This window comes from Macaca fascicularis, chromosome X, assembly GCF_037993035.2.
Source record: "Macaca fascicularis isolate 582-1 chromosome X, T2T-MFA8v1.1".
NCBI classification, from domain to species: Eukaryota; Metazoa; Chordata; class Mammalia; order Primates; family Cercopithecidae; genus Macaca; species Macaca fascicularis.
In genome coordinates, this window is record NC_088395.1 from 147023991 (window position 1) to 147046077 (window position 22087).

General features: G+C 37.6%; 1 protein-coding gene and 1 long non-coding RNA gene across 2 annotated transcripts in view; one reads left to right on the top strand and one right to left on the bottom strand.

Moving 5' to 3' along the window:
* Positions 1-10597, top strand: part of LOC102118851 (uncharacterized) — a 73170-nt gene extending 62573 nt beyond the window's left edge. The window contains exons 5-6 of the long non-coding RNA XR_010584194.2: positions 5672-7916; positions 8012-10597. This is a non-coding gene — a long non-coding RNA (uncharacterized lncRNA). The remainder of the gene's footprint in view (positions 1-5671; positions 7917-8011) is intronic.
* Positions 10598-16795: 6198 nt separating this feature from the next.
* Positions 16796-21757, bottom strand: LOC102119360 (cerebellar degeneration related 1). The gene is given in 3 exon segments (XM_074029119.1): positions 16796-17427; positions 17430-17573; positions 17575-21757. Coding segments are annotated over 3 exon segments (780 nt in total). The 5' UTR covers positions 18064-21757; the 3' UTR covers positions 16796-17280.
* Positions 21758-22087: the final 330 nt, after the last annotated feature.

Below are 22087 nucleotides of genomic sequence, written 5' to 3' on the forward strand. Positions count from 1 at the left end.
CCGTGGGAATTTAAAAATTAAAAATGTAAAAGATTTATAATTAACTGCCATAAATGAAATAACAAAGAATGTGTATGATTCTGAGCAGGATTAGGATTGAAATCTGTTTGCTATGTTTAGGTCATATTTGTAGAAAGTTAATGGAAGAGTTGTATCGATACTAATTTATTTCTTACAGTTTTGATAGGAATATCAAATTCATATTGTAGAAACTTAGACTCACATTCTGTGTTAGAACCTATGAGCTATTCTGGGTGTTTTAATATGGTTTTTGCTCATTGCTATGCTACAGGTATTATCATACATCTTTTCTAAAGGTGGAGGCCTTCTTTTTTATTTAACCAGAAGTTTCTTGTGTTAGGATGATTTTGAGCAGTTAAGAATTGCAAGAAAAGATCTTAACATCATTAGTTTCAAGTACACTGTAATGATTGAGTGTGGAGTGTAGAGCAAGATTGCATAGCTGTACATTTTGGGCTTTCCTACTTAATAAACGTGCGACCTCGGACAGATTACGTAACTTGTCTGAGCCTCAATTTCCTCATCTATAAAAGAATAATAATAATATCCATTGCATAGGGTTGTATTAAATATTAAGTGAGTTAATATATGTAAAGCAGCCAGAACAGTGCCTGGCCCAGAAAAATCACTTTATAAGTGTCATTTACCTATTATTTTTTTCCATTATTGTTAATAATATTTTTAATTTGAACATGATGTATTAACTTCCCCTTAGTTTATTGTTTAGCTCTAGAGCTGCTTAGATTCATTTACATATAATATTGCTTATCTAATTTTAAATAAGTGGTTCTATGCACATTTAGTAACTTATGCCTCTTAAACATTGGCCATGAAAGAGAATTCTTGAATGGTTTCATGAAGCAGTCTTTGTGTCTTACTCAGAGCAGAATATTTTGAAGACATCTTTTCTCTGAAGTTTTTAGACAGGCTATAAACTAGTTTGTATTAGTCGGAGTTCTCCAAACAGACAGAACCAATGGGATAGCTAGCTAGCTAGATAGATAGAGGAGAGGGGATTTATTAGAGGAATTTGTTCATGTGGTTATGGAGGATGACAAGGGCCAAGATTGAGGGGCTGACAGTTGGCAAGGGCTTTCTTGCTGTGTCATCCCATGGCAAAGGAGAGAGAGGCCAAACTTGCCCTTTTGTAAAGAATCCACTCCCATGAAAATGACGTTAATCTATTCATGACAGTGGAACCTAATCACCTTTTAAAGATCTCACCTCTTAATACTGTTACAGTGGCAATTCCATTTCAACATGAGTTTTGGAGGGGACAGACATTCAAACCATAACACAGCTCCATGACAGAATTTTCGCATGCACCAGAATGTAAATGACAGCTACTCATTTTAAGGGGAAACAGCTTAGGTTAGTGTAAAAAACATGAGTATTGGAGTCTGGAGCTTGGACGCTAGCTGTGTGACTTTGGACATGCCACATGTCATCTTTGAGCTTCTGCTTTTTCAAATACAAGGCTGTTGTAGGCCAGAATATGACCAGGTTGTAAAGGGTTTGCCACATACTGACTGCTGACATCAAAACCTATTAGTTCCATTTCCTCGACCTTATTCCCTTTCTCCTTTGATAATGCTTCATTCAAGTGCAGATCGAAGACCTCAGGAGGAAATGAAATGTTAAGAAGATTTGACTGTAACAAAAGGGTTAGTGTTAACACATCCATTGTGTACTTATACAATAGAAGTACAATAGTAATCTTAGAAGCTGTGCAAAATCACTGCTGCTTCCTCTCTCTGGGCCTCTGAATTAATGATGCAATATATACAATACATATAATAAATATATGTTATAACATATAATATATAATATATTTATTATAATTAATTCTTCTATTATATGTTATATTACATATAATAATAATGATTATATATTATAATATATAATATATTATATAATAATAATTATATAATAATATAATATGTAATATATATTATATGTATATAATATATAATATATAATCATTATTATTATATAATATATATTATTATTATTATTATTTTGAAGACATATTTTCTCTGAAGTTTTTAGACAAGCTATAAACTAGTTTGTATTAGTCAGAGTTCTCCAGAGAGATAGAACCAATGGGATAGCTAGCTAGTTAGATGAAGGAGAGGGGATTTGTTAGAGGTTATAGAGGATGACAAGGCCAAGGTTGAGGGACTGACTTCAGCCGTCCTTTGTTTCAGCTTCATAATTAATATTAACTATAATAATTATATTATTAATCTAATTATTATAATATAATTATATATAGGAATTAATATAATAATTATATAACATATTTAATTATATATGATAAATATATATTATATTAGTATATGTACATATTAGTGTATATATTAGTATGTGTATTTGTATATATATTATATATATATTTGTACTAATATACATACACAAATACATATAAGTATAGGACCTAGTTGCTTCCTCTAAGGCTTCATGTTTCTCTAATGGTCATAAAATGGACTAAATGGGGCTTGAGTTGGATGATGAGATTCCATAGATAGAAAGGAAAGGGAGCATTCCAGCTAGAAGGAATGGTGTGAGCAGAGGTACAAGTATGATTTTGGTCAGGAGCCAATAACTAAAGCAGTCTTTCCAGAGAACCTTTCTTGAGGAAGGTGCCTTGTAGTGCCCACAAATGCAGGAAGCAAGGATTAGGACAAGGTCACTGATGGTCAGTTCAAGGAGTTTGGAATGTGTCCTGTAGCTATTGGGAAGCCACTGAAGGCTTATTAAGTAAGTAAAACACAGCAGAGGTACTGTTTTGGGAACAAAAAGCTGGTGGCCATGAGGGTGGACTTGGTTATAGCAAAATTAGTCAGGAAACTATTTTAACAGTCTGGGGCCAGATCATAGAGGGCCTCATAGGCCCCATTTGTTCCTTCATCTACAGTTGCTTCAGCTTTTACATCTTTTTAGACCAGTCCTGTTATGTTTTACAGAGGTCTTCCATTTCAGTCTTAGATGCTGTCTTCTATTTGCCAGTGGGAATTCTATAATCCCATTTGATTTCCATAGCATCTAATGAAATTTGTTTTTTTCTCCCTCCCCTCCATGAAAGCAAATTTTCCATACACTTTGTGTGCCGAAACCTAGTAAGAATAGGTCAGATTAATCCTAAATATCTGCTTTTTTATTCATTGCAATCATAAACCCTTTCATTAATATCAAGACAGCTAAAGAACTCCACCTCATCAAAGAAATCTGGCATCTGAAGCCCTTTATGATTTGCCTCAACAAATCTTTTCCAGTTTTATTTTTACTGCCCACTTCAGCCATCCTTTGTTTCAGCTTCATCTCTCATCTAATTCCACGCGTACCCAGCAATTTCGTGCCTCCGCCTTTGTCCCTTCCACCTGCTTGCCTTCTCCTCCACACCCTAAAAATTCTACCCATTCTTCAAGGTCCCATTCAAATGCTACTGCTTTTGAGAGTGTTGCATGCTGGTCTTACTTTCTGTACTGTAAGCATTTATGCTATAAAATGAGGACCTATTCTATTCCAGTTACTGTCAAGGCATTCCCAAATGATTAAAACACAGGAAAACAGATGGCACTGTAGTGAAATATCCTAAGTGCTGTAATCAGAGTAGGCATTGGAGGAAGGCTCTGAGAGTTTCCACCATCAATACAGAGCCAGCAGGAGGGATCAGGGAAAGCTTCCTGGAAGACATGGTATCAGAGGCGTTTGAACCAGAGTGACTCCATCTTGAATAGGGGCGGGGTAAAATAAGGCTGAGACCTACTGGGCTGCATTCTGAGGAGGTTAAGGCATTCTTATTCACAGGATGAGATAGGAGGTCGGCACAAGATACATGTCACAAAGACCTTGCTGATAAAACAGCATGTGGTAAAGAAGCCAGCCAGAACTCACCAAAACCAAGATGGCGATGAAAGTGACCTCTGGTTGTCCTCACTGCTCATTATGTGCTAATTATAATGCCCACCTACCAAGCACCTGGATTTAAAACTTGGTAACAAGTTAGCCAGGTGTGGTGGCTCACGCCTATAATCCCAGCTACTCCGGAGGCTGAGGCGGTTGCAGCGAGCCAAGATCGCACCACTGTACTCCAGCCTGGGTGATAGAGTGAGACTCCATCTCAAAACAACAATATAAAAATTGTTAACATTTTTTCCATAAAATAAATTACTGGTAACATTATATATGTATTTGCTTCAGGTCCTCCCCTGACAAAACATATATTTATTTATATTACCACAGTTCCGTGACTGCACCCAGTAGAATCAACAGCAGTGACCTAATGTCATCTAACAGCCTACTCATGCTCAGATTCCCTCAGTCCTTCCAAAACTATGAGTGACTATTTATTGATTGATTATTAGTGAAGCATTATCAGAAGATCTGAGATCTGAGAACTTGGTACTGTTGCTTAGTTGATATGAGTCATAGTATGGATTGGTGGAAGAACAAAACTTAAGACAACAAAATAGATAGTAATTATTTATTTGAAAACACTTTCCTCTCCAAGCTACACTAACCCAAAGAAACTGAGGGATCACCTAAGATCAACTTGAGCGCTCAACCTGGTTGCCCAAGGGTTATGGCACTACCGGAAACTCTCAGGCTCTAGAGAGAAACAAGGCCATTGGGAGAGAACTCCAGACACTTGTGGATGGATAGTCAGTTGTTTATTCCAACATCATTTTTTGAGTAGTCCATCCTTTCCTTAGTGTTTTGAAATTCTACCAGAGAACTGTAAAAATACTAAAAATGAATAAGTGAACACATTTGTATTATCTTATTGGGGGGAAGACTCTTCAAAGCAAGGCAGAGACAGTTGACTACATAAATACTAGAAGCAACTTTATGGCAAAAGACAAAAGTAATAAAATTCAAAAGTAAATGACATGCTTGGAGAAAATATTTGCAATATAGAGAGGATTAAAAATAAGATCTCTAAAATGTTAACAGTACCTATAAATCAGTAAGAAAAAAATATAACGTGGAAAAGGGATAAGAACAAGTATTTAAAGAGGAAAGATGATGAAAGAAATCAATTAAAACAAAAATTAGATACCTTGTTATTTACCTTCTAATTGATACAAGTCACAAATGCTGATTATGTTTCATGTTGGTAAGTACATGAGAGAAAAGAACTCTCATTTGCTTTTAGCATACAAATTGGTACAACCTTTGTAAGGGCAATTTGGCATATCTATACACATATACACACACACATATATATATTTATTTATTATTATTGTTTTTGAGACGGAGTCTCACTCTGTCACCCAGGCTGGAGTGCAGTGGTACGATCTTGGCTCACTGCAACCTCTGCCCCCGGGTTCAAGTGATTCTCCTGCCTCAGCCTCCCAAGTAGCTGGGATTACAGGCGCCCGTCACCACGCCCAGCTAATTTTTTGTATTTTTAGTAGAGATGGGGTTTCACCACGTTGGACAGGCTGGTCTCAAACTCCTGACCTCGTGATCCCCCTGCCTCAGCCACCCCAAGTGCTGAGATTAGAGGCGTGAGCCACCACACCCGGCCTTGGCATATATTTTTATTACTCCAAATTTCTGTCTTTCTCACTAGCTCATAAGCTACTCATTTAGATTGCCTCTGTTCCTGACCTCATTTCCTATTTTTATGTTTGCTTTTTCCTAGATGGTGTGCTTCTCACCTCAGCCTGGTAGCCTGACCTTGACTCCTGAGTTCTACGATCGCTTCACAACTGCAAGTCATTCTCATACAAAATTTAAGTTTTCCTAAGTCTGCGCCTTTGAGAGCTTTGGAACGATATGCAAGTTCAAGTCACCATCCTCTTTCTTGCTACCTCCTGTGAGAAGACCAACATTTGGGTTACTTGTTTCTACCCTTGTTCTTCTGCTTGGTATTGTTGCTTCTGCAGCCATTGATCACACACGTGTTGTCATACAAAAACTGGGTAGCCTTTTTATTTGTCTTGTGAATTTTATCATTTGGTTCTTACGTATTACAAATTAATATTGTGTACTCTCAGTGATATACAACTTTTGGTCGTTGTAAATTTGCATGAGTTAGGGTGAGAATGGCATGCAAGCAAAAGAACAAAAAGAGGGATGATAGAGATGCAAGAAGAGTAAAGAGGGCAAGAAAGGTTATGTTAATAGCGAACACAATGAAAGTTCTTTAAATGCTTGATAATGGTGAAAGCAACACTTCCTAGGTCATATTTTTGGTGTTAATGAACCTACACATCATACAATAAAGAAAAATGAGAAAGCAGTTGGGGCCAGTGAATCGGGGGCACACAAGAATCACTGAGAAAAATCATACATAACTCAAAATGCCACAGTAGAGAAAATATAAAGAGATGCGCACTTGTGGCTTCTGAAACAGAGAAGGTTGAATAGGTCTCTTTCTGTGTGTAAAATCTGCCAGTGAGCATCACAAAAATGCACATTTAAATTTCAATCTGGATGGACAGTTATAAAATTCGTTGCAAGTAATGGGTGGTTGGGTAGGTTTAAGAAATGCCAGGTGGGTGGATCACTTGAGGTCTGGAGTTTGCAACCAGCCTGGCCAACATGGTGAAACTTTGTCTCTACTAAAAATACAAAAATTAGCCAGGCGTGGTAGTGGGTGCCTGTAATCACAGCTACTCAGGAGGTTGAGTCAGGAGAATCACTTGAACCCAGGAGGTGGAGGTTGCAGGTGAGCCGAGATCGTGCCATTGCACTCCAGCCTGGGTGACAAGAGTGAAGCTCTGTCTCAAAAAAAGAAAAGAAGAGAGGAGAAGAGAGAAGAGGAGAGGAGAGGAGAAAAAAGAGAAGAGAAGAAGAAAAGAGAAGCAAAGCGAAGCTGTGGCCTGTAATGAAAGGAAGTGGAGAAGTGGCTGGCAGAGGAAGCAGATTAAGAAGCTGCCGGAGAGTATCCTGAATACCTGAAGAAGATGATTGAGGAAAATGGCAATTTGCTTGAGCAGGTTGTCAGTGCTGCTGAAACTCTGGAAGCAAATGCCTACTTGCACATCTATTGCAAAGCATGAGAAAAGGACCAGAGGCTTCAAGCCTGGAAAAGACAAACTCGAAGTTCTGCTTTGTTCCAGTGTGTTCTGATTAAACAGATTCCAAAATTGTTGCCTTTTTAAAAGAGAAGGCCAGAAACACTTTTCTGTCTACATGAAGGGAAACCATAAAATATGGATCACTGAGAAACTCTTTTTGAACTGGTCTTTGAAGTGTTTTGTTCTGAGGTTAAATAATATTTAAAAGAGTAAAAAATCTTGACTTCACAGTGTTGCTGATTCTGGACACTGCTCCTACAGACAAAAATGCAGTCATAAATGCTGCTCCTTGTGTTCAAGTCATCTCCATTACCCCCAGTACGACTCCACTCCTTCAACTCATGCATCTGAGAGTGCTAAAGTTTCTGATGTACTACGCTCGGCCTGTATTTCGACTACTCGCAGATCTTATCGGAGACACCAGAACTTTACTGTGAAAGTGGCTTGGCAAAATTTCTCCATTTGTAATGCTTTAACAGGTGTAGAAGAATCAGTGAGACAAATAAAACAATCAACACTTAATGAAGTCTGGCAGAAATTTTGGAATGAGGTTGTGACTGATTCAGAAGGTTTCCTTCCAGTAGTAGAAGAAATTGAAAATGTTGTAACATCTGCAAACCATTTGAGTAGTGAAGGCCTCGAAGACATTGAGTTAAGTGACATTACTGAATTGTTAGACTCTCACCGTCAAAAGATAGTTTAGAAATATTTTGGAGATGTGATCACATCAAAAGGCAATAAAAGAAGCCAGCATACGTTAACATCCAGAACTCTAAGAATGTTCAAGTATCTACTCCACAAATGAAATTGTCACAGTGATTCAAAAGAAAGAGGTCCTTTGGTGGACTACATACTGACTTTCAGGTAAGGCTTAGATGATTATTTACAGTCCTATAAAGCAGTAGTAATAAACCTCCAAACAAACACCAATAAGTCTTTTCTCTCTGCTTACTTGAAAGGGGAGAAGAGGTTGACATTAGGACATGTCATTCAAACCCGTTCTGCAAACAGAAAAACAGGAAGTAGATATGCCACACACAGATGGTTAAACCTTGGGATTCAGACTCTGATGGCTCTGATGATGTGGTGATTTGTGTGCTGGGGATGAAAGAGGAGCAGAAGACTGAGCTTACATCTCTTCAGATGAAATGCAATTTTCTCTATTCTTTCCCTGTTACTACTGCTATGACCAAGCATTTTCATTGATGTGTTATCATCTTCATCTTGAGATCACAAAGGAAGTTAATTGCCTGATATCCACTATTGCTAATATAAAATATCATTGATATTTATTTTATTGTTTTATTTTGGTGAACAAACTAATTGGGCTTTTGTAATACTCATATCCCTGCCTCATTTCTTCCTGAAAGGTCTTAAATTCCTACAACATGGATACTCTGAGAGTTTCAGGAACTCAACTATGGCATTTAAGGAGTGTGCTGCTACTGTACTTGGCTGGATGATTTGATTTTGTACTCTTGATCTGAAATTTGTTTTAATTCTGATTAAGTCTAACTTGTGATCTCACCAGAAAGGATTAGTTTGGTATACGTTAAATTAATTTGTTTTGCAGCAGTTGTATATGTTAGCTATTGGCTGATCCTGAAAAGCAGTATATTTATGTCAAATTTCCAGATTTCCTTTGGTAGCTAATCAAGGAGGAACAGTTGCTAGAGTTCATTTTCATAGATTCTTTCTGTTCTCATATCTGGCCTCCCCAGTGATTCGAAGAGTTGAATATCCTCCAAAAAAAAAAAAAAAAAAAAAACAGATATTATTACTTCCTGTTCTCTGATGGTGATGGAGACATCATTCTCAGATTGTTTTTAAATTCCCTCCATAATTCCTTATATTTACTTTATTTGATTCAATTGTGTTACAAAAGTTATTGTTATGGTTGCTTTAATTTTGGATGTTTGGAATTTTCCAGGCAGATTTGACAGAGGGGAAAAAAAATCACAAAGCCAGAGATATGACGCTGTTATCTTGTTCTAAGAATTTTGAGCAAAGACATAGGATGAACCTGCCCGTTCTTTTGGCTGCTTGTACACATTCCCAACTGATGTCCATTTTGAACTCAGTTGGACAGTTATTCTGGGGAATAGAGAGGAAGTCCAAATAACAATGCTGTTGTTTCTGTCTTAATTGCTATTTGTGCCGGATTCACAGCACTGACCTCATCATTATATCTGATAATGATGCACAGAAAACCTGAATAGAGAAAAGAAGAAAGATAGTTCATTGGCATGTGCTTGCCAAAAAGAGACTTTATATAACTTGAGAAAACATAAAGACAACCTAGAATGAGGAAATGTATGTACAGTAATGAAAAAAAATGCTTTAAACAGCAGTGTCAAAAACTGACATTGGAGAGTAAATTGAATTTGGTTTTGTAGGAGGCAGGAAACAAGCCCACTCAACATGAAATTTGGCGTAGGGGAGTCCAGTAACTTTCTCCTCAGTCTGTGAACTATACGTGAGTTTGATATTTTGAAGGAAAAGGAACAAAAAAGTTTAAAAGGACTTTTGCACAGCAAATGAAACTAGCATCAGAATGAACAGGCAACCTAAAGAATGGGAGAAAAATTTTGCAATCCACCCATCTGACAAAGGTCTAATATCCAGAATCTGCAAGGAGCTTAAACAAATTTACAAGAAAAAACAACCCCATCAAAAAGTGGGCAAAGGATATGAACAGACACTTCTCAAAAGAAGACACTTATGCAGCCAACAAACATGAGAAAAAGCTCATGATCACTGATCATTAGCGAAACGCAAATCAAAACCACAATGAGAGCCAGACCGGGGTCCGGTGCGGAGAGCCCCTCATCCTGGAAAACGGGCCTTGGCCAGAAAGGCAGCCACCCCCTTGTGCATCATTCAACACACGTTTGTGAAGAACCTGGCGCTAAACCATTCCTAGACAACCGACTTCTGGGTCGGGGTTTCATGAGTAGCAGAGCAACTTCTTCACTGCCATCTATTGAAAGTGAGCCCTCCACACAAGGGTTTGTCTGCCTGCGTGCTCGGGGGGCCGTTGGACCAGTGGTGCCGTCTGTCCCTATTCCTTCCTTTCTCCCGCCACCCGCTGGGGTCCTCCTTACCCCAGCCTGCGCGTGCCCACCTACTCTGGGTGTGTCTCACACTGGCCTGTCCAAACCTGCCGCGCGTCAGGCCAGTCAGAATGGCGATTATTAAAAAGTCAGGAAATGAGAGATGCTGGAGAGGATGTGGAGAATGGGAACATTTTTACACTGTTGGTGGGAGTGTGAATTAGTTTAACCATTATGGAAGACAGTGTGGCGATTCCTCAAGGATCTGGAACCAGAAATACCATTTGACCCAGCCATCCCATTACTGGGTATATATCCAAAAGATTATAAATTATTCTATTATAAAGACACACGCACGCGTATGTTTGTTGCAGCACTATTTACAATAGCAAAGACTTGGAACCAACCCGAATGCCCATCAATGATAGACTGGATAAAGAAAATGTGGCACATATACACCATGGAATACTATGCAGCCATAAAAAAGAAAAATAATTGAGATCATGCCCTTTGTGGTACATGGATGAAGCTGGAAGCCATCATTCTCAGCAAACTAACAGGAACAGAGAACCAAACACCACATGTTCTTACTCATAAGTGGGAGTTGAACAATGAGAGCACATGGACACTGGGAGGGGAACATCACATACAGGGGCCTGTCGGTGGTGTGGGGCAAGGGAAGGGAGAGCATTAGGACAAACACCTAATGCATGTGGGACTTAAAACCTAGATGAAGGGTTGATGGGTACAGCAAACCACCATGGCACATGTATACCTATGTGACAAACCTGCATATTCTGCACATGTATCCCAGAACTTAAAGTAAAATAATGATAATAAAAAAAGGGCTTGCTTGCATGGTTATGGTTGAGATGACAGATATTCTTCAACATGCTCAAATGAGGAAGATGAGGGTTGAAAACCCATTGTAGGATACTGTGGATCTAGCGATCCGCCACAGTTCCAGGAGGGCTTATGCTCTTGATCTAAACCACAGTTGTTCTCAACACTGACTGTGTGTCAGAGTAATGATAGAAAGCTTTGAAAAATATAGATTTCCAGGAACTGCACACAGACCTGCTGAATCAGGGATAGGGCCAGAATCTGTATATTTCAAAAGTTCCTCCAGTGTTTCTTTACATAGCCATGGTTTTCAAACTGCCGCTCGAACGCTAAGGAAAATTATGATAGAAAACATAAATGGTAGTGGGCCCAGGAACTAGGAAACTTTGATTTGTTCTGCCACTAGGTCAATGAATGGTCTTATTCAAGTCTCTCCTATCCTTCATTGTCTTTCAAATGAGAGAGTAAGACTACTTGGTGTCTAAAGTCTTTCTATCTCTGACATTACCTTGAGAGAAAGGTGCGTCAACCACAATGGTTGATTTTGAGAATATCTGAACTTTTTCATAGAGGCCAAGGTAAATAGGAGTATTATTGCATTGTGTAATTGTGCTCATGGTTCAAGTTTTACCATGTTTTAGTCCCTCCCAGAAAAGGAAGTAGGGCGTAATGCCGTAGAAACAAGGCAAATACAGACACCAACTCTCTGAAAGGAAAGAGAGGAAATACCTACTGGGAGTTTCTTTTTCTGTGATAATAGCCTTTTTCCCCACTCCGGGTTATAGGGTTTGGGAAAAATAATGCACAGATATTGTGTGTAAAATGCCAATATTTTGTATCTATTGTTTCCACAAACCCAAACAGAGAACTCTGTATGGTGAATGCTTTAAGTTTTCATAGATTGTTTCCTTCTTCTTAATCACATCTACAGGTAAATATTTTTAAATCAGTGATCTTTTCCTTAGTATAATCAGTGGTTCTATATGACTTTAAAGAATGAGCTGTTTTGGTTGGGCGCGGTGGCTCACGCCTGTAATCCCAGCACTTTGGGAGGCCAAGGCAGGCAGATCACGAGGTCAAGAGATCGAGACAATTCTGACCAACATGGTGAAACCCCGTCTCTACTAAAAACATAAAAATTAGCTGGGTGTGGTGGTGCGCACCTGTAATTCCAGCGACTTGGAAGGCTGAGGCAGGAGAATCACTTGAATCTGGGAGGTGGAGGTTGCAGTGAGTCAAGATCGCGCCACTGCGCTCCAGCCTGGCGACAGAGTGAGACTCCATCTAAACAAAAGGAAAAAAAAAAAAGCTGTTTTGATAATTTTACCATTTATTGAGATTACTACCTTGGCAATTTTTCCATTTAATTTGACCAAAATTAGAGAAATAAAAGGTTAAATTGAATTGCATCAACTAGGAACTCTTAATATACATAATAAAATGAGAAATTGACTATTATATGATTTTAGTTGTCATGGGAATACTTTGACTTTGGCTTGATGTATGGAAACATTTATCTAGGGCCCAGGTTATTTGAAATAAAATATTGGGATAAATCAAATTATTGTTTAAGACAATATCCAGTTAAAACAACCTAAGAAGTATCACTGATGAGAGTCAAAGAACATTTTACCGTGGTTAAGTTCAACAAGTCAGCAAAACTTGTAGGAGGATGAGAAAGTTTGGTATAGGCTAAAGGTAGAAATAGAAGTTAATGACAACTCTGCTATGTAAATGAGTTTTTTTTTTCTTGTTTAAGAATCGTCCCCCAAATATAAAAGCTGCAGTTTCTTTTAGTATGTTTTATGCACAGTTTGAGTGGAGAGAATCTGTTGTCAAATGGTTTGGGTAAATTCTTGAGCTCAGTATTACAAAGTGCATGGAAATTCCCTTCTTTACAGACATGTTTAACCATTGTGGCAAAAAGAAAAAAAAAAAAGAGAGAGAGAGGGGTGGGGAGAAAGGGCAGCCCAGGCTGATGAAATGGGACGAATATGTTAGGAAACCTGTATTACATTTAAAAAGAACTTTTTGTTGAAAATCTTTTAAGTTCAAAATGCAGAGAAAGCTCTTTAAATTACACATTTGGATTACATAGCTTCTACCACCTGAATGCTAATAAAGGGTTTTGACAGTATATATAGTCTAAAAGCTTGCGTGAACAATGTTTACGATGTGAAATGCATTGATCACTGAACTTTACATAGTGTTATTACCTTTTAATGGCCTTTGATGTCAGTGTGTTATGGTTGCTAAGAATTCAGAAATATGATGTACTATGAACAGAGTGTATATATTACTGGGAACTATACAATCAAATAGAACATAGATGAAAGAATAAGTATCATTTGCATAAATAACAAATACTGAGAAATTAAGTATGAATCTATTGTGTTTGAGACATTGCACTTCATCTTTCTTGCATTCCTACATAAAGCTAAAGATATAATTCATTCATCTTTGCAAACACCTAGAATTGGTTCTTGACTACTTGGCAGTGGTATGGTGAGTATCACAATGATAAGAAAATGGAACTTAAAGGGAGAGCTCTGCCAGTGACTTCTTGACTTCCTGTCTGCTCTGGACTGGGGGCACCCTCTTTTTGGGTGAGTGGCACTTAGTCCTGGCAGTACCACCCCTGGGTTATTGGGGTTGTGGAGAATCAGCATGGAGCCAAGGTTTTGTAATCACACGGATCTGCTTTCAAATCCTGCCCCTACCAATTACCAGCTGTGTGACTGTGGGCTTATTTCTTAACCATTCCAGACTTCAGTTTCTGATCTGTAAAATGGGGTCAAAAATACCTGCATTGTAGGATTGCTATAAGATTATATGAAATCCTTAGTACAGTGCCTGGCACATAGTAAGCGCTCAATAAATTGTTATTATTATTATATGAATAAGCATTATGCAACCAGAATATGAGAGTTCGTGCCTATCTTTGCAAAATTTTCACATTTTGATACTTAATTTCCCTCAAATTAAGGTATGCATGATGGTTTTAAGATGAGAGAAGGAAGTTTAAAAATGAGTTTTAGTATTTCTTTTTGTTTGCTGATGAGGGATACATGAAACAATAATTTGCTTGCCTGTAAGTTACTCCCTGATTTGCAGTGATTCTTCATGCTATAATATGGTTATCATTGCATAACATTTATTTGTGTAGTGACTAGAGGTAATCTCAGTTTTGGACATGGATATGTTCTTATTCTCTAGAAAATAATCCATCCACTTGTTTCCACTTTAAAGAAAATTAGGTAGCTGTGATATAGGGGTAAAGATAAAGCTAAATAGGACCTGTTTTTGCTTGACCACCAAGGTATTAGCTCAGCTGCCTTTTGAGAGAATTTGTGTAAGTCTATGTAATCTTACTAGGCTAGGAAAATTCCTCACAGCTGGCTTCTGAACTTCTTTGAATTTCATGTATTCTATGATGGCATTCAAGAAGTTTAAAATAGTGTTATTCAGAATGCTAAGTATTCATTATAACTGATGCTGTGTCTGCTGAGTGACAGAAATGTCACTGCCTTAATTCTAGCCCCCACTACCACTTACCTACATAACTGTATTAGCCTCACATCCCAACCCTTTAAGTGTTTTAGCTTGGAGTATTAGGTGTTCTACTATATATATCTAGTAGTCTTTGCTATTCAGCACCTTGCTGCTCAACTGACTTTCCTTATGTACAGTTCTGATTCCAATACCTCCTTGTTCATAGACGTCTAATGACCACCCATTGTCTATATATTCCACTACTTGGTCTTTAAATCATGCATGGCCTAGTTCCAGTGTACTTTCCCAGTTTTGTATGCCAGTGTTCTCTTTCATGTAATATATGTGATAGTTCCTGACTCCTCAGCCTTATCTAAGTACTAAGGGCCTTCAGCCCACAGCTCAAGTCTGATCCCTTAAGCTTGTCACTTAAGCTCTTTGTCACTTAAGAAAGTACATATATTACCTGAAGCCGGGGTGGCTGGGAAGAGTCTACCAAGCTATAATCTTTTTCCTGTTCCCCTCCATAGATGTCCAGTCTGTAGGGGTAGGTTTCTTCTCTAATTTACTTAAGCTTCCAGCTTATTTAATTAAATCAGGACATACTCATCGATCCTCAGCCCTGTTGGTTGGGCCCCTGAATGCAACCCATTTAATTTTGGCTCTGAATACAAGGCTCCCTGTTTGGGCAATCGTCCAAACAATTACCTAGAGATCTAAATTCTTAGGTTCTTGCCAGTTTCATCTCCTATCATTACAGCACATGATATTGTTATTTACCATTCGGCTTCAATTTTCTCTGCTTGTTCTCCATGTGAGAACAAGTTCTCTTGTTCTCTGCTTGTTCTCATATGTGAATGCTAGGCTGGAATGTACTTAACTTTACCATATCCTTGATTTGGCGTTAGAGCAGGGCATAGCAAACTAAGGCCCTTGGGCCAAATGCAGCCCAACCATTTTTTTTTAAGTAAAGTTTTATTGCAGCACGGCCATCCCCATTCATTTACTTACTGTCCGTGACTGCACTACAATGGGAGAGTTGAGTAGTTGCAACAGAGACAATGTAACCTGTAAAGCCTTAAATATTTACTTCTGAACCTTTACAGAAAATGTTTGTTGATCCCTGATCTAAAGCCAAGCAGTTCTCTCAACCTAGATACTGCTTATTCTTTGATAATTTCCCATTCCCATCTTGTTAACTAATAAGGCCAGTTCATCGAGACTATGAAAATAGCTTCCAACCCATTCAAACTATTTGCTTTTTCTTGAATTTCCCTGCCTTCTCTTTCTCACCTTCCTAGAATACTATTTCCTTGTGTTTTGCTTTTTAGCAGAAGAGATGCAATAGTATTAAAGACTACAAGAGTAGTCTCATGATGTCTTTTAATTTAATATCTAGGCCCTAATACACAACTCTTTGAATATTGCTACTATCTTTCAGCATGACTTTCCAATACTATTAAGATTAGGCCTTTCTGTTCTTCAGTTTCTCTAACTCAAGTCTTCTAAGCTCCAAAGCTTCCAACATCTTTAATTGCCAGATCTTCCCAATATTATAACATCCATGCATTCCAGTCCCTGTCCTGCAGCATCTCCAATGCCCTTGTTTTCTAAACTTCCCAGTATTCAAGTTATTAAAAATTTAGGTCTTACTAATATCTCCAACAACCCATCTTCAAAGTCCAGGTCTTGTCTTTCAGGATCCAGAGTTCTAAATTACAAGTCTTCCATGGTCCTAATCCTCCAATATCTCCTATATACAGGTGTTCTAGAGGCTATGTATCTCATAGTGTTAAGTCTAGATTCTTCAATGTCTTCCAGCACTTACATCACACAGTTTTTACATTTTTAAATGTCTCCTACATTCTAGTTTTACAGTGTATTTTTATTGCCAATTCCTCCAATGCCCAAGTCTTTTAATACCTGCAAGAACTAGGTCTTACAATTTTCAGGTACATCAATATCCTCAATGTCTGAATGAATAGACCTCTCAATATCCTGGTCTCATATTGTCCAGACTGCCAGTATTCTTGACGTCCAGCATCTTTAAAATTTAATTCTTCCAAACTGTCTTTTGACATAAATATGTCAGTATCCATGCTTACCAATGTCTCCCAAAATCCAGGGCTTCTCATTTTAGGATTTATAAATGTCTATATCTTGCTGTTGTTCATATCTGCCAGTATTTAGGAGTTCCAAGGTACAGGACTTACAATATCTCTAATTTCCAGAGATTTCACTGTCTATGACTTCCAATATTCAATATCCCAATGTTCAGGGCCTCCAGAATCATCAATGTCCAGTGTAACCAATGTCTTCAGAATCCAAGGCTTGCAATGTCTCCAATATCCTGTGCTTACAATGTTTCCAATGTCCAGGGTTTCCAATGGCGCCAGTGTCAAGGTCTTCCAACAACTCCGGGTCTTCCAGCGACTTCAAGTCTTCCAACAGTCTCAAGGTCTTCCAGATAATCCTGAGCTTCCAGAAAATCAACATCTTCCAGACAATCCATGTCTTCCGGACAATCCACGTCTTCCAAGAAGCTCCAAGTCTTCCAGTAAATCCAGTCTTCCAGCAATTATAGGTCTTCCACCAAATACAGATCTTCCAGGAAAATCCACGTCTTCCAGAAAATACGTGTCTTCCAATAATTTCAAGGTCTTCCATCAAATACAGATCTTCCAGCTAATCCATGTCTTCCAGAAAAATCTACGTCTTCCACCAAATCCAAGTCTTCCAGTAAATCTAGTTCTTCCAGAAAAATCTAGATCTTCCAGTCAATCAGTGTCTTCCAGAAAGAAATCCAGGTCTTCCAGTCAGTCAGCGTCTTCCAGAAAAATCTATGTCTTCCACCAAATCCAGGTCTTCCAGTCAATCCACGTCTTCCGGAAAAAATCCAGGTCTTCCAGCCAATATATGTCTTCCTGAAGATCCACGTCTTCCTGAAAATCCATGTCTTCCAGAAAATCCATGTCTTCCAGTAACCTCCCAGTCTTCCAGTAACCTCCCAGTCTTCCAGAAAATCCGCGTCTTCCCAACAATCCAGGTCTTCCGGATAATTCGGGTCTTCCTGAAAATCTGCATCTTCCAAAAAAGCCATGTCTTCCAGAAAATCCACGTCTTCCAATGGCCTCCAGGTCTTCCAGACTATCCATGTCTTCCAGAAAATCCTTGTCTTCCCTCAAATCCATAGCTTCCAAAAAATCCACGTCTTCCGGGAAATCTGTGTCTTCCAGCAAATCCACGTCTTCCAACAAAGCCATGTCTTCCAGACTATCCACGTCTTCCAGAAAATCCTTGTCTTCCCTCAAATCCATAGCTTCCGAAAAATCCAGGTCTTCCAGGAAATCTGTGTCTTCCAGCAAATCCACGTCTTCCAACAAAGCCATGTCTTCCATCAAATTAATGTCTTCCAGCCTACCTGTGTCTTCCAACAAAGGTATGTCTTCCAACAAAGGTACGTCTTCCAAGAAAGGTACGTCTTCCAAGAAAGGTACGTCTTCCAACAAAGGTACGTCTTCCAAGAAAGGTACGTCTTCCAACAAAGGTACGTCTTCCAAGAAAGGTACGTCTTCCAACAAAGGTACGTCTTCCAGAAAATCCATGTCTTCCAACCAAGCCATGTCTTCCAGAAAATCCACATCTTCCGGAAACTATATGTCTTCCAACTAAGCTACGTCTTCCAACAAATCCATGTCTTCCTGTATCTGCAGGTCTTCCAGCATCTCCAGGGCTTCCAGCATCTGCTCGTCTTCCAACATCTCCCCGTCTTCCAGCATCTCTGTGTCTTCCAGCATCTTCATGTCTTCCAACAACTACCCAGTCTTCCATCAACTGGCTCAATATCCGTGTCTTCCAACGTCTCCAGTGTGCTGATCTTCTAACATTCAGGTCTTCCAGTGTCTGCAATATCCAGGTATTCTAACATATTCTATAGTCCAGATCTTCCAACCTTTCCCCAGGTCCAGGCCTTTTCAAATCTAGGCTTCCCCTGTCTGAGCCTTCCCATGTTAAAATCACTCTACAGAAAAATCTTCCAACTCAACTATTTCTGCTTCTAGTTGAATTAGCTTCAAAAACATTTAATGGGACATTCCTCCTTATAGACTAGATCTTATGAACCAACTGTACTGCAGTTTGTGTTTTTTACAATTAGGAAATGTGTATTTAATCTCTACAACTTTTAAAAATAATGTCCACAATAAAACTTCTGCAGAATAAACAGATAGGACTGCTGCAATAAATTTTACTACTTCACTAGTGCTTACAGTTTTTATACAGTTGACTATGTTTAGATCTAAGTGAAATTTTTATTTAATGAGAAAAATTCCTGTTTAAGACTGGTATTTTAGGTAAAGTTAACATGTAGTGTATTATTTGTCCATTTTAAATGATATCAATTTTTAGCGTTGGTCTTATGTGACCAAAGAATAATATAATAATAATAACAACAACACTTAACATAGCATTTGCTACGTCCAGGCACTGTTCTAAGATCCTTACATGCATTAACTCATTTAATCTTCACAACAACCCATTGAAGCTAGGTACCATCATTATCCCTATTTTACAGATGAGGAAACTGGCACACAGAGGTGAAGTAAATTGTCCATAGGACACAACTACTAAATAATGGAGCCGGACCTGGCTAGCCTGTTGTGAGAGTCCATGATTGTAACCACTATGTTGTGATATCTGCTGTTTAAAATCATGATAGAATGATGTGATCCAAAGGTTGACTGCTTCCACATTATGTGTAGAATATTATACAATTCCATATACAAATGGTCTCGCTTGATCCTGTCACTGCCAGAGTCTATTTGTATGCACAGCTTTTATTCCCCAACCAGCTACTACCATTCCCTTGGTCCTGTATATGGAAGTAGGTGCAAACACTTTCTGATACCATAAGGAAGCACTGAGTTCAATTACCCTTTGCTTCAGAATCATATTCATAGCTCCATGCTTTGAGTACTGGTGCTTGGAATTTATCTCTTCTATCTGTTTGAATCCCTTATTACTGACTATTCTCCAGTTTGTACCTTACTATGTGGAGCACTTACCTTTAGTTTGTTTCTAACCTCCAGCATTTACCTGCTTCCTGGGTTCCTGACCACTGCGTTGTATCCAACTAATGGTAGCTACAACTCCTTAAATCGCAGCATGCAGATCTAGAGAACTAACTACTTGGTTCTCTAAGTCTCAGCTCCCACCAGGTACCTTCAGCAATGTTGCTACCCAGGCCTCTGGCTGACGTGAAAACCATGAAAACCACATAATTAAATTTTTACAGTTAGGCAGGGACTCTCTAAAGATTTAAAATCATCTATAATGTAACAAAAAGGAACAATAATAATACCAATTAAAATAGAAATACCTTCTGAATGTCTAATGATTTATACTTTATAGAGTGCTGTCACCTCATTCATTCATTCATTCATTCATTCAACAAATATTTATTGAGCGCTAACTGTATGCCAGGTTTGTTTTGATAAAGCTTAAAATCATCTGTGGGAAACAAACAACGTACAGATAATCGAAAAATTACTTATCCGTTGTAAGGCCATGAAGAAAAAGTAACTGAGAGTCTGGAAAATCAAGGAAAGCATTCCTAAAGAAGTAATATTTATTGTGACTCTGAAGAATCTGTATTCTCATTTGGTTCTCACAATATAGCCTTGTGACTTAAATAAAAAAGATTTTTATATATCAGTTTTACTAATCTGAGTGCTAACAATAGCCATGGGACCCAGCTGTTTTGACCTCTTTGTTTTTCCTGCTACTCATTTTGCCTTAAAATATATATGAAGCACTATTGGAAAATATACATCAAGGGATATAAAAATATACTTTTTGGTTTAGTATATTCCACTTCAAGGAATCCATCCAAGGAAATTATCTGACATGTGGATAATTCATGCACAAAGATACTCCTCACATAGTTATTTGGTATAGTGAAAAACAGAAAAACCTTAATCTAACATTAAGGGAATGACTAAGTAAATGTGCCATGTACCTATGATGGAATATTCTTCCGTTAAAATACTGTGGCATATTCATTTTATAAGTTAAGTGAAAAATCAGCATACAAGGTTACATAAAGTGTGATGGCAACTATTTAAAAATATATAATCAGTGACAAATTACTAGAAGTAAATGTATTGGGGACTCTAAACTAATTATCACTGGATAGGTTGGATTATGTATGATTTTATTTTCTTCTATATATTCTTTTATTTTTAAGTTCTTACAATGTACAGGTATTTTCTATTCAGGAAAAATATTTAAACAATTGTGCACAAAACTATTATTTATTCATCGTTTTTCTTGTACATGGAATCAAGTTTTACTGTTGGAAACACTTCAAAATATATGTTAGCAAAGTGAAAAAAATAAATTCTCAAATAATTTCAATATCCAGAGATAATCACTGTAAAGATTTTTGCGTATGCTCTTCTAGACACTTTCACTGGTATATTTTCTTGTACAAAATGTAATCATACTGCATTTTAACCTATTTCTTTCTTACACTTAGCAATAAATTGTGAACAACTTTCTATGTCAGTAACTGTGCAGCTATGTAATAATTTTAATATATAATTTATTTACTCCATCTCCTATGGGTGAGCATTAAGTTCCTTCCAATTTTCTTGTATTATAAAAACTTCTGTGATCAGCACATACTTTATGTAAGGTGTGAAGAACAGAAACTGTGTCATTCTACATGGCGTCCCTGTACATATCTGTGTGCAGATGTGTTTGCATATTACTTAGGATAAATTTCTAAAAGGAGAGTTGCTGAGCCAAACAAGACCATGTGCATCATAATCACAGCAAAAAAATTACAAGCAATCATATATCTAACGGTTGGGGTGGTTAGAAAATTGTATTGTAACTATCTAATGGAATACTGTGCAGTCATTTAAATTTATACCATGGAAGAATATTTACTGAAATGGGAATATGTTCATAAGGTATCACCAGTGAGAGAAATAGGTCACGAAAATATGTATAATATTCATGTTTTGTAGAAGGAAAACTAAATGCCTTCAGGAAAATAACTAGAAGATATACACTAAAATGTTAGTAGTAAAAGTCCCAAAAATAAAATGGATAAATCATAGTATGTTTCACATAAAGTATTATATAGTCATCATATGAATGTTCTACAGCTACACATAATGTGGGTAGATTTTACTTCTAGAATATTAAGATATCATGTCTCAAAAGACTACATATAATAGGATATCCTTTTTGTATTATTCAAAAACAAGTAAAACTAAGCACTATATTATTTAGGGCTACATACACACAGCATACAAATAATTTATTAAAAAGCAAAAAATAATTTAAAAATTGAAGATAATGGTCACTGGGGTTGAGGAAAGAGGGTCAGAATATGGGAGGACTATAAATGAATTCATATTATGGTTAATATTCTAGTACTCATGTTGGGTAGTGGTTGGTGTCATTATGTATTTGAAATCCCATTATTGATTATTTAATAATTTTATGATTATTATTAACATTAAATAAAAAGGCAAGTTAATGGGTAAAAATAAAAGAGGGCCTTGCATGAATCAATGAGACAGTGTGCACAATCTAAGGATTATTAATCCCTTTCTGTACATTTGTCTTTCATTATTT